This window comes from Gorilla gorilla, chromosome 19 (genome assembly GCF_029281585.2).
Source record: "Gorilla gorilla gorilla isolate KB3781 chromosome 19, NHGRI_mGorGor1-v2.1_pri, whole genome shotgun sequence".
In the NCBI taxonomy this organism is placed as follows: Eukaryota; Metazoa; Chordata; class Mammalia; order Primates; family Hominidae; genus Gorilla; species Gorilla gorilla.
The window spans coordinates 19395732-19408580 of record NC_073243.2 but is presented as its reverse complement, the minus strand read 5'-3'; the positions used below and the strand labels follow the sequence as shown (position 1 = coordinate 19408580).

The 12849-nt window shown below is 40.5% G+C and overlaps 1 protein-coding gene across 3 annotated transcripts in view; it reads left to right on the top strand.

The window, feature by feature from the left end:
• UBE2G1 (ubiquitin conjugating enzyme E2 G1) overlaps positions 1-12849 on the top strand; it is a 96360-nt gene that overhangs the window by 72851 nt on the left and 10660 nt on the right. For all 3 annotated transcript variants that reach the window (XM_004058312.5, XM_063700526.1, XM_063700525.1), the window contains exons 4-5: positions 5484-5662; positions 11945-12068. In XM_004058312.5, coding sequence (XP_004058360.1) covers positions 5484-5662; positions 11945-12031 — 266 coding nt within the window. In that variant the 3' untranslated portion in view covers positions 12032-12068. The remainder of the gene's footprint in view (positions 1-5483; positions 5663-11944; positions 12069-12849) is intronic.

Sequence of the window (12849 nt, the reverse complement as noted above, 5' to 3'; positions counted from 1 at the left end):
TCACTCTGCCACCCAGGCTGCAGTGCAATGGCATGATCACAGCTCACTGCAGCCTTGACCTCCTGGGCTCAAGTGATCCTCCCAAGTAGCTGGGACGACAGGGACACGCCACCACACCGAGCTAATTTTTGTGGTTTTTTTTGTAAAGATGGGGTTTCACCATGTTGGCCAGGCAGGTCCTGAACTCCTGGGCACAAGTGATCTGCCCACTTTGTCCTCCCAAAGTACTGGGATTACAGGCATGAGCTACCACGCCAGGCCTATGTTTTCTATCTGTGAAAATTAAATGAAAACATACATGTAAGCAAATACATGGGAGACTTCCCTTCTGGTAAAAAGAAAGAGAGCAATCACCTAGGTAGTTTAAGAGGACAACTGATAAAATGGTGTTGTGTTTTGTTTTAAGGTTGAAGAGACTTTTCTTTTTTCTTTTCGTTTCTTTTCTTTTCTTTTTTTTTTTTTTTTGAGACGGAGTCTCACTCTCTCGCCCAGGCTGGAATGCAGTGGGACAATCTTGGCTCACTGCAACCTCCGCCTCCTGGGTTCAAGCGATTCTCCTGCCTCAGCCTCCTGAGTAGCTGGGATTACAGGTGTCCACTACCACGCCTGGCTAATTTTTGTATTTTTAGTAGAGTCGGGGTTTCACCATGTTGGACAGGCTGGTCTTGAACTCCTGACCTCATGTGGTCTGTCTGCCTCAGCCTCCCAAAGTGCTGGGATTATAGGCGTGAGCCACCGTGCCCGGTCTTAGATGGAATTTTGAATGAAGATGATGCTTGGCTTGAACTTCATTCTGTAGGCTGTGAGGACTCGTTTAATTCATGACATTTAAAGCTGTACATAGTCATGACAAAAAGAGAAAATGACAAAAAATAAAAAAGCTATGTGATAGGTTTCTCTTATATTTTCCTTCTTGAAAGATTACACTCATAGAAGATTGGAAGGGGAAGTCAGAGAGATAGCAGGGAGGTAGAGCATTTTAGCAATAATTTGAGTAAAAAACAATAAAAACTTGAACTAAGAATAGTGTTGCAGGAAGGGTAATTTAGTTTCTTCGACTTGACTGCCAGAGGTGGATGGTAAAGGAGAAGTAAGAGTTTAGGATTGACTGGCCATTTACAAAAATAATTATAGAGTGAAAACCATAATGAAATATCACTTTTTACCCACTAGGATTCCTGTAATCAAAAAGATAATAACAAGTGTCAATGAGGAAGTAGAGAAATTAGAACTCCCATGCACTACTGGCAAGAAGGTAAATGGTGCGGGTGTTTGGAGAAGAGCCTGGCAGTCCTCAAAAGGTTAAGCATAGTTACCATAGGACCCTGCACTTCCATCCTAGGAACCTAACCAAGAAAACTGAAACACATGTCCAGAAAAACTCGAACACGAGTGTTCACAGCAGCATTTACTATTCATAACAGCCAAAAAGTAGAAACAGCCCAAATGTCTATCAGCTTATAAATAGAAAAACAAAATGTGGATCCATATAACGGAATATTATTTGGCAATAAAAAGAAATGAATTACATGATATTGTTTTCTAAAGAAAAGAAAGAAATGAAGTAGTGATACATGCTACAACATAGGTGAACCTTGGAAACATTATATTAAGTGAACAAAGTCAGTTGTAAAAGGTGACATAGTGTACGATTCCCTTTATATGAAATGTCAAGAACAGGCAAATCCATAGAGACCAAAAGTAGGTTAGTGGTTCCCTACTGCTGGAGGGGAGGTGGGGGGATTGAGGAATGGTTGCTAACTGGTACTGCGTTTCATTGTAGGGTGAAAAAATACTCTAAAATTGACTGTGGTATTGATTGTACAACTCTGTAGACATACTAGACAGAAACCATTAAATCGTGCTTTTCAAATAGGTGAATTGTATAGTAGGTGAGTTATAGAGATGTTATAAAATTATTATAGGGGAATAGTTTTATGTGACTGACCTTACATATATTCAGCTTTTCTTGAGGTATACTTGCTACACCCAGTTAGATAATTAGTTAAACCAGTCCAGGGTTCAGCAATGAGCTTAAGGGCCTTGGAAGTTACTGTATCAAGATGATAGATAACATGATAATGAATGGGTTAGTTTTCCTACGGAAAATATAGTTAATGTTGGAGATTAGGATAACATCAAAAGTCAAATTAAGGAAAATGAAAACTAGAAAGTGACTGAGAGAATGTTCAAGAGCCAGGGGAAAACAAGAGTACCACAGATGCCATGGGAGGAAAATGTATCCAGCAAAGTGTTGTCATAGTATTAGTTGTCTTGGCCCAGAGGGGTGACTTCAGGTAGATGAAAGTACCCAGGAGAATAAATATGCTATCCAGACCACTTGTGGACACAGCTGTAGCATCCTGCTAGGGAGAAGCCAGTTTCTAGGAGAATAAAGGAATACCTGAGTAGTGAGTAAATAGAGAAGATGAGGGTAAATCAGTTTTTCAGAATTTTAGGTGCGTGGCCTCAAGAAAAAGGAGGTAGCTAGAAGTATATGCATTGTTTAGGCAGCTTAGTTTTGTTTGTTTGGTTTGATTTGGGGTTTTTTTTTTTTTTTTTTTTTTGAGACGGAGTCTCACTCTGTCGCCCAGGCTGGAGTGCAGTGGCTCACTGCAACCTCCGCCTCCCAGGTTCAAGCAATTCACCTGCCTCAGCCTCCCGAGTAGCTGGGATTACAGGTGTGTGCCACCAAGCCCGGCTAATTCTTGTATTTTTATTAGAGATGGGTTCACCATGTTGGCCAGGCTGGTCTCGACCTCAGGTGATCCGCCTGCCTCAGCCTCCCAAAGTGCTGGGATTACAGGCCAGCCATACATTACAGTGGGCCGAGCCACTGTGCCCGGCCCAGGTAGCTTAGTTTCATCTCTAATGAACACTGAAATGAAAGAAAAAAGTAACAAGCAAAAATTATATGGGGAAAACTAAGAAACACTGTGGCAAGAGTAAAGTAAACATTAAGTACATAACTGGCTAAAGGATAAGAACAGACATTTCACAAAAGAGGAAGGACATACAGGTTATATCCATGGAAAGTTGCCACCCCAAAAGCATTTAGAAAAGTGAATTAAACCAGATGTTATGTATGAAATTTAAACAGCGTCAATAAAGGAAAATGTTCATCCTGAGGAGGCAATGAAATGGCCATCTCAGATTGCTGATGGCAGTATAAATTGATACAATCCTTTAAAATATGGTTTGATAATAGGTATTAAGCCTAAAAATCTTCTCATTCTAAAATAAATGGTATGTTTAAAATGACATGAGAAGGTTAAAAATGTAAAGATCCTGGATTAGTGATAACTTGATTTTTTTTTAAAAGGAAAATGGATCTTATATAGTGGTGGTAGAATTCTGTACACATATTTAATAGCATGTTTTTAAAGAAAAATGACTTGGAAAAAATCCTTATTACACAGTAAGTACAGAAAACATTGTAAAATAGTAATACTCTATGAAATTTTTATGCTGAACTTTGTAGTGTTACAAGTTTTGATGTTATTCCTTTTTTTTTTTTTTTTTTTTTTTTTGAGATGGAGTTTCGCCCATTGCCCAGGCTAGACTGCAGTGGTGCGATGTTGGCTCATGGCAACCTCTGCCTCCTGGCTTCAAGCAGTTCTCCTGCCCTAGACTCCCAAGTAGCTGGGATTACAGGCATGTGCCACGACAGCCAGCTAATTTTGTATTTTTAGTAGAGATGGGATTTCTCCATGTTGGCCAGGCTGGTCTCAAACTCCTGACCGCAGGTGATCTGCCCTCCTCGGCCTCCCAAACTGCTGAGATTACAGGCATGAGCCACCACGCCCGGCCCTCGATATTATTCTGGCCCTGATTCTATTTTAGTAAATAGATTTTACTAGCAGATAGGGATGGGTTGGGAAGAGGAACCTTAATTATAGAAAAACTCATACATAAAACATTGAAGGCACGGGCCTTGCCTGTCATATATTCACTGCTGTACTTCTCTGTCAGATGTGTGCCTGGCATGCAGTAGGCATTGAAAAAGTATTTGTTGGCCAGCGCAGGGTCTGTTTCCTGTAATCCCAGTTTGGGACCAGCCTGGGCAATATAGTAAGACTATATCTCTACCAAAAAAAAAAAAAAAAAAAAGCCAGGAATGGTGCCATGTGCCTATGGTCCCAACTACTTGGGAGGCTGAGGTGGGAGGATCGCTAGAGCCCAGGAGTTTGAGACCAGCCTGGGCAACATAGTGAGACCCCCATCTCTACCAAAAAAAAAAAAAAAAAAGTCAGGTTAGCCAGGCATCATGCCATGTGCCCATGGTCCCAGCTACTTGGAGGGCTGAGGCAGGAGGATCGTTTGAGCCTGGGAGGTCAAGGCTGCATAGAGCTGTGATCATACCACTACACTCCAGCCTGGGTGACAAAGCGAGACCCTGTCTCAAAAAACCAAAACAGCAACAACAGACAACACCAAAAAATAAGAATTTGTTGAATTAAGAGAGCAGTGATATTGATTGGTAGATACAAACTTTGATTCTGATTACCCAGAGTTCATAACAGCAGAAATACTGATGTTATGAAATGAAAAATAAGATTTAGCATTATATTTATTCACAAATTTGTTAGACTATATAGGATAAGTTAGGAATGAAATATACATAAACATTATCACTACTCAAATTCCTTTCTAAAATTTCTTCCTCAAAGTATGATTTAAAAAAAAATTTACGGTGGGTAAATGTTACCATAAAAGATTAGTTTCACACTAGGGATTATTTATATGATGTATAAATGAATTAGTGGATTAGGACCTTTTTTTAATGAATAAGTAATATTTTACTTTTTGCTAAACCGCTTAAACAGTTATGTCAATACATGTCTCCTAAAAATAAGGATGTTTTCTTATTAAATGTGTTTATAGAAAGGAGGCCTCGTGAGTGTCATATATGTTGATGAGTTTTCATTGGCAGTATGGCATGTTTGTTTTGTGAATTTGAATATACTCCTTTCTCAGAAAATACAATTTTGCCTTTATATGATTGTAAAAATATATTTCTGAGGAAAAGTCTCTGGGCCTTTGACTATTACCAATTTAAGTCGGTAAGTTGGTGGGGAAACTAGGAGGCCATTACATAGAAACTCAGTTGCTGGTTTTTGGAAAAATATGCTTTCTGCAAATGAAGAACACATCCAATAGTTGCTATTTATTCATTTATTATATTATACTTAAGACATGTAAATGTTAGGCACCATCTACGTGCTAGATATCTTCATGTTTTACATAAATGAAAAAGATAGCTTGTATTCCTATTGGGTTTGTCAGATGGATCCTGTGTATATAGTACAATCTATACTATAGTCTTCTTAAACAGTCAACACATTGCATTTTGGACATTAACTTGTGCGTATGTGTCATGTTTGATAAAGGTACTGTGTGAATCAGGATCACATTTGTAATTGATATTTCATGTATAACCACATTAGTAATATATGAAACAAGCCTCTTCTTGAATTTTGCAGTTGATAAAAATGGTGATGTGTGCATTTCTATTCTTCATGAGCCTGGGGAAGATAAGTATGGTTATGAAAAGCCAGAGGAACGCTGGCTCCCTATCCACACTGTGGAAACCATCATGATTAGTGTCATTTCTATGCTGGCAGACCCTAATGGAGACTCACCTGCTAATGTTGATGCTGCGGTAAGGTGGTCACACGTCTTCCCTTCCCTTCACTTTCCCTTGTAATAAAAGCTGAACTATAGTTAGTATGTATGTAAGTATGCATGAATGTATGCATGCATGTGTGTGTGTATCTCTTTCCATAGTTCTTATTTTTGACAAAATAAAGAAATATATTTATTTACGTATTTATTTTATTTTTTTGAGACAGGGTCTCTCTGTCACCTAGGCTGGAGTGCAGTGGCACAATCATAGGTCACTGCAACCTCAAACTCCTGGGCCCAAGTGGTCCTCCAGCCTTGGCTTCCCAGATTGTTCCGATTACATGTGTGAGCCACCATGCCTGACCAAAAGTGCATATTTATTGTATACAACATGTTGTTTTGAAATATGGATATGTTGTGGAATGGCTAATTTGAGCTAATTCACATATGCATTACCTCACATACTTACTAATTTTATTGTGAGAACACTTAAATTCTCCTCTCAGCAGTTTTCAAGAATATACTATACGTCGTTATTAGGATGTAAACTGTGACACCAAATTTAGAATTGGGGGTGGGATGGGCAGAGCAGAAGTGTAGTTTTTCAATGCAATCAGATTTTTATCAGCTTAAAATGGCTTGTCGTAACTGTGAAATTTTTTTGTAAGCCTCATTGTAACCACAGAGCAAAGTCCTACAGTAGTTAACACAAAAGATAAAAAGTAAGGAATCGGGGCTGGGCACGGTGGCTCACAACTGTAATCCCAGCACTGTGGGAGGCCGAGGCGGCTGGATCACGATGTCAGGAGATTGAGACCATCCTGGCTAACACGGTGAAACCCCGTCTCCATTAAAAATACGAAAAATTAGCCAGGCGTGGTGGCGGGCGCCTATAGTCCCAGCTACTCGAGAGGCTGAGGCAGGAGAATCACTTCAACCTGGGAGGCGGAAGTTGCAGTGAGCCGAGATCTGGACTCTAAAAACAAAAGCGATTGTCATACCTAAGACAATTTAATGCCTGGTCTGAAGTTCATATTATTATCCCCAAGTTTTCAATTTTCAAAAGTTTCACATCTATAGAAAAAAATGTATTAGTTAAATGAACACCAGCATACCTTTGACCTAGGTTCACCAGTTGTAGAAATTTTGCAACTTTTTTTCCTAAACGGTTTGAGAGTAGTTTATAGATACCATAACCCTTCACCCCAAAATGTTTCAGGATCTGTTCCCTAAGAACAAGGCTGTCTTTCCATATACACTGTACAAGTCTGTCGTTGATGTAGTACTATTATTGTTTATACATGTATAATCTGTATTCACATTGGATTGGATTGTCCAGTATTCTTTATAGCTGCCACGCCCCTATCCTGCAGTTTTTTTTTCTTTTTAAATCCAGAGGCTAGTCTAGGAACCTCTGTTTTATTTGTATTCAAGTTTTATTAGTCGGCTTTAATCTAGAATAGTTCCTAGTTCCTTAGCCTTCTCTCCTTCTTTGAAAAGGCTTTTTTTCTTATTCTTAGAACCTTTGTTAGTACTATATACCAAAGCCAGGGCATAAAATTTACCTTTTTTCTTAGGTTAATAACAACTTGGGTGGAATCTTATATATAGACTAAGACACTATAGATAACTCCCTTTGAAAGCTATGACTGAAATTAATAATAGAATTGAACTAAAAACTGGCAGAAAACTATCTATTTAATCAAGTATTAGTCTAAACAATGTAAGACATGATAAGGGAGAAGGGGTGATAGCTGCATTAAAAGAAATCCTAGGAAATCATTTTGAGAGAGAACTGATGAATGTTTATGTGGTTCATGCTCAACTATCAGCAATTTTAATAATAAGATCAGAGTTGGCCAGGCGTGGTGGCTCACACCTGTAATCCCAGCCCTTTGGGAGGCCGAGGCAGGCAGATCACAAGGTCAGGAGTTCGAGACCAGCCTGGCCATAGTGAAACCCCGTCTTAACTAAAAATACAAAAAAATTAGCCAGGCGTGGTGGCAGGTGCCTGTAATCCCAGCTACTTGGGAGACTGAGGCACGGATAATTGCATGAACCTGGGAGGCAGTGCTTGCAGTGAGCCCAGATTGCGCCACTGCACTCCAGCCAGGGTAACAGTGCGAGACGCCATCTAAAAAAAAAAAAAAAAAAAAATCAGAGCTGACAAGTTGCCCTTTTTATTTTATGTATATATTTATTTATTTTTGAGACAGAGTCTTGCTCTGATGCCCAGGCTGGAGTGCAGTGGCGTGATCTCACCTCACTGCAACCACAACCTCTGCCCTCCGTGTTCAAGCGATTCTCCTGCCTTAGCCTCCCAAGTAGCTGGTATTACAGACGTGCGGAACCACGCCCAGCAATTTTTTTGTGTGTTTTTAGTAGAGATGGGGTTTCACCATGTTGGCCAGGCTGGTCTCAAACTCCTGACCTCAAATGATCTGCCCGCCTTGGCCTCCCGAGGTGCTGGGATTACAGGCATGAGCTACTGCACCTGGCCCTTTTATCTTAAAGAAGAGTAAATTAATAGCCAATAACCAAGACCATGAATATGCAAAAATTAATTTATTAACCCTTCAAAATAGCTGAATCTAAAAAGAACCAAATGTACTGCCAGAGTAAAGTCATTCTCTTGATGCTAAACATTTTCCTAAGTGTTGAAATAGGCCTTAATGTGAGGTTGAAATATGCAAATATGAGTTCTAGTCCAAATACCACAAATTGTGCAAAATCTATTCCTTTTTTTTCTTGAATCCCACTGGTTCTTCCTTCTGATTTAACTAGTTAGTTGTCTCATATTAAAAACAAAAACCATGACTTATAAACAGTTTACCTTTTTTTTTTTTTTTTTTTTTGAGACAGAGTCTCACTCTGTTACTCAGGCTGGGGTGCAGTGGCGCAATCTCAGCTCACTGCAACCTCCACCTCCCGGGTTCAAGTGATTCTCCTGCCTCAGCCTCCTGAGTAGCTGGGATTACAGGCACCCGCCACCACGCCTGGCTAATTTTTGTATTTTTAGTAGAGACAGGATTTTGCCATGTTGGCCAGGCTGGTCTCAAACTCCTGACCTCAGGTGATCCACCCACCTCGGCTTCCCAAAGTGTCGGGATTACAGGTGTGAGCCACCCGGCCCAGTTTACTGTTCTTACTTGCTTTTTCTTCTCTCATACTACACCTTTGATCATATTTTCATAGTATTGATTTTCTGACCTCTCAGTCTGCAGTACCTATTCCAGGAAACGCCCATTTTTCTTAGCCACCTCTCTCCTGGGTCCCTTTATTCTTTGGCTCCAATTTTTTTTTTTTTAAAGATGTAGTCTCGCTCTGTCGCCAGGCTGGAGTGCAGTGGTGCAATCTCAGCTCACTGCAACCTCCACCTCCCAAGTTCAAGTGATCCTCCTGCCTCAGCCTCCTGAATAGTTGGAACTACAGGTGCGTGCCACCATGCCCAGCTAATTTTTTGTATTTTTAGTAGAGATGGGGTTTCACCATGTTGGCCAGGATGGTCTTGATTTCTTGATGTCGTGATCCGCCTGCCTCGGCCTCCCAAAGTGCTGGGATTACAGGCATGAGCCACCTCGCCCGGCCGCTTTGGCCGCAGATATGATTGACTCTCTCAGCCTGGGGCTTAGTTGATTTGCTCAGATTACCCCTTCACTGCTCTTCTCAATTGAATCTTTTGTTTCATGGATCCCATTTCTTCTTTTTCTTCTTGGTTGATTTCCTCCTTCATCCTAGAGTAATGTTTTAGGGTATGTGGCAATTAATCCTTAGTCTATTTATGATGTAAGGTGCTTTTATTTTTCCCTTATACTTGATTGATACTTTGTTTCTAATATTATAGGGAGAAAATCAAATTTATATAGAATTTATATTTTACTATTTATTATTGCTGATGCGAAAATTGATACTAGGCTGATTCTTTTCCATTTTTAGGTGACTTGTTCTTTTTTCCTTTTCTTTTTTTCCCCATTGTACTTAGGTTCTTTTCTTTATGATTGGTCTTTGGAAATTTCACAGAGTTGTGTGAACTCTTTTTAATTTGCCAAATTAAAATTTGCTTTAATTTTAAAGATACCAGCCCTGGGAAATTTTCATTTTAAATTATTTTGAGGCTGGGCATGGTGGCTTACGCCTGTAATCCCAGCACTTTGGGAGGCCGAGGCAGGTGAGTTACTTAAGGCTAGGAGTTTGAGACCAGCCTAGGCGACATGGTAAAACCCCATCTACAAAAAATACAAAAATTAGCTGGGTGTGGTGATGTGCACATGTTGTCCTAGACGCTTCGGAGGCTGAGGTAGGGGATTGATTGCATGAGCCCAGGTGTTCAAGCCTGCAGTGAGCTATGATCACCACTGCACTTCAGCCCAGGCAACAGAGTGAGACCCTATCTCCAAAAAAAAAGAAAAAAGAAAAGACAAGACAAGAAAAAGAAATGACAGTCTGGGGGGGGTGAAAAACAAATGGTATTTATGTCACTCAAAGCTATATGGCTATTTGGATGACAAAGCTACTAAACTGAAGGTAAGGGTAAGGGTTGGAGGAAGAGGTGTCATTTAAATTCCAAAATGAAGGAGTAATTGTTTTTGGCACCAGTACCCACACTAGCAGTTCTTTTATTTATTTTTTGTTTTTTTTTGAGACAGATTCTCGCTCTGTCGCCCAGGCTGGAATGCAGTGGCATGATCTCGGCTCACTGCAACCTTTGCCTCCCGAGTTCAAGCGATTCTCTCACCTCAGCCTCCTGAGTAACAGGGATTATAGGCGCGTGCCACCATGCCTGGCTAAATTTTTTGTATTTTTGGTAGAGATGGGGTTTCACCATGTTGGCCAGTCTGGTCTTAAACTCCTGACCTCAGGTGATCCACCTGGCCTCTGCCTCCCAAAGTGCTGAGATTACAGATGTGAGCCACCACACCCAGCCTAGCGGTTCTAATTATAGTATTCTTCAGTATATTTATATAAAGTTTATATATTATTATTTTGGGAAAGTGTTAAAATTTTGGATATAGGTGAGGGAAAATGTTGAGTATACAGACTTTCAATTAATCTCTATTTTCAGGCCCTCTTTTTTTTTTTCTTGAGAGACAGAGTCTCGCTCTGTCGCTCAGGCTGGAGTGCAGTGTCACGATATTGGCTCACTGCAACGTCTGCCTCTCAGGTTCAAGCGATTCTCCCACCTCAGCTTCCCAAGTAGCTGGGACTACAGGCGTGCACCACCATGTCCAGCTAATTTTTGTATCTTTTAGTTGAGATGGGGTTTCATCATGTTGGCCAGGCTGGTCTTGAAGTCCTGACCTTAGGTGATCCTGAGGTCCTGCCTCGGCCTCCCAAAGTGCTGAGATTATAGGCGTGAGCCACTGTGCATGGCCTCAGCCCCACTTTTTATTCAGGCTCTTCTCAGATTTGCCATTTCCAAATTTTAGCTTCTTTAGGCCTCTGTTTAATAGACCCTTTTCCCTTTGTTTCCCCTCTCCTCCAACTCCTCTCTCTCCTTCCCTTCCCTTTCCCTCCCCTCCCTTCATTACCCCACTGTTCTGTTCCATTTTTGTATGTCAGGCAGTGACAGTGATAATTGTCATATATTTTCCTCTACACTAGAAATGGTACTTAGTATCATCTCAATAGGATGCATCCCACCTATCTACCTTATGTTGCAGACACTTTTATGTTTATTTTCTGGTTGTTTCCAATAGGGAGAGTTGGTAATCCTTCAGATTACCAACTGAATGTCTTTTTTTGAGATGGAGTCTCGCTCTGTCGTCCAGGCTGCAGTGCAGTGGCACCATCTCAGGTCACAGCAAGCTCCACTTCCCCAGTTCAAGCGATTTTCCTGCCTCAGCCTCCTGAGTAGCTGGGATTACAGGCATGTGCCACCACGCCTGGCTAATTTTTGTACTTTTACTCTCACCATATTGGTCAGGCTGGTCTCAAACTCCCGACCTCGTGATCTGCCTACCTCGGCCTCCCAGCTTGCTGGGATTATAGACGTGAGCCACGGCCCCTGGCCTGAATGTCTTATTGGTATATTTTAGCTTTCTATTTCAGTGTAATACAAAACTGTAAATGTTCTTTTGTGACCTTTTTCTTTTTTAAAGATAATTTTTAATGTAGAGGTAATTTGCATAGGAGATTTCTGCCTGTATATCCTGGTAGTGTCTTGAAAAAGTATGTCTAACTGCTTTCTGCCTTATCAACTCTATAATGTTTCTGAAGTGTACAAATCACCAAGGGATTACATTCAAAATTAAAATAAATATTTGAGATTATAAAGGGGAGTTTGCATGAAATCACTTGATACTGCTTTTTTAATCTACAGAAAGAATGGAGGGAAGATAGAAATGGAGAATTTAAAAGAAAAGTTGCCCGCTGTGTAAGAAAAAGCCAAGAGACTGCTTTTGAGTGACATTTATTTAGCAGCTAGTAACTTCACTTATTTCAGGGTAAGTTTATTTTAAATATCATACTTTTGTTTTTTTGTAAGTATCATATTAGTTTTTGGAAATTGTGTGATTTGGGTATTTGAATTACATTTTTTCATTGACTTCATTTTTTAATGGTATTATCCTGTAGTCTCGTTCTCAAAACTACCGTATAATCTGCTTGCTTTTCTCCTAAGACACCCAGCTGTTTTTGACTAGATATTCTGCATTCATATGGTTAGTATGCTGGTGGTCTGTTTCTTTTCACTGATGGTAAAGTTTCTAATGATAAGGTTCTTATTTCAGTTTAGTTTCTTTGTTTGACTTTTTGATCTAGCATCCTGATCACTTGGGCACTAATGTATCTTCATATACTGTATTATGTAGGATATAGGCAAGACTATTAGTCATCTACCTATTCCTTTAAGGTTGGTCTTCTGGCCAGGCGTGGTGGCTCACGCCTGTAATCCCAGTACTTTGGGAAGCCGAGGCGGGTGGAACACCTGAGATCAGGAGTTTGAGACTAGCCTGGACAACATGGTGAAACCTCCCCTCTACTAAAAATAACAAAAATTAGCCGGGCCTGGTGGCGTGCGCCTGTAATCCCAGCTACTCAGGAGGTTGAGGGAGGAGAATCGCTTGAACCTGGGAGACGGAGGTTGCAGTGAGCCAAGATTGCACCGTGGCACTACAGCCTGGACAACAGAGCAAGACTCTATCTCAGAAAAAAACAAAAAACGAACAAACAAAAAGTTGGTCTTCTGTCTCCTTGGTCTTTACAGATAGGGCCAGTAGTTAAAAA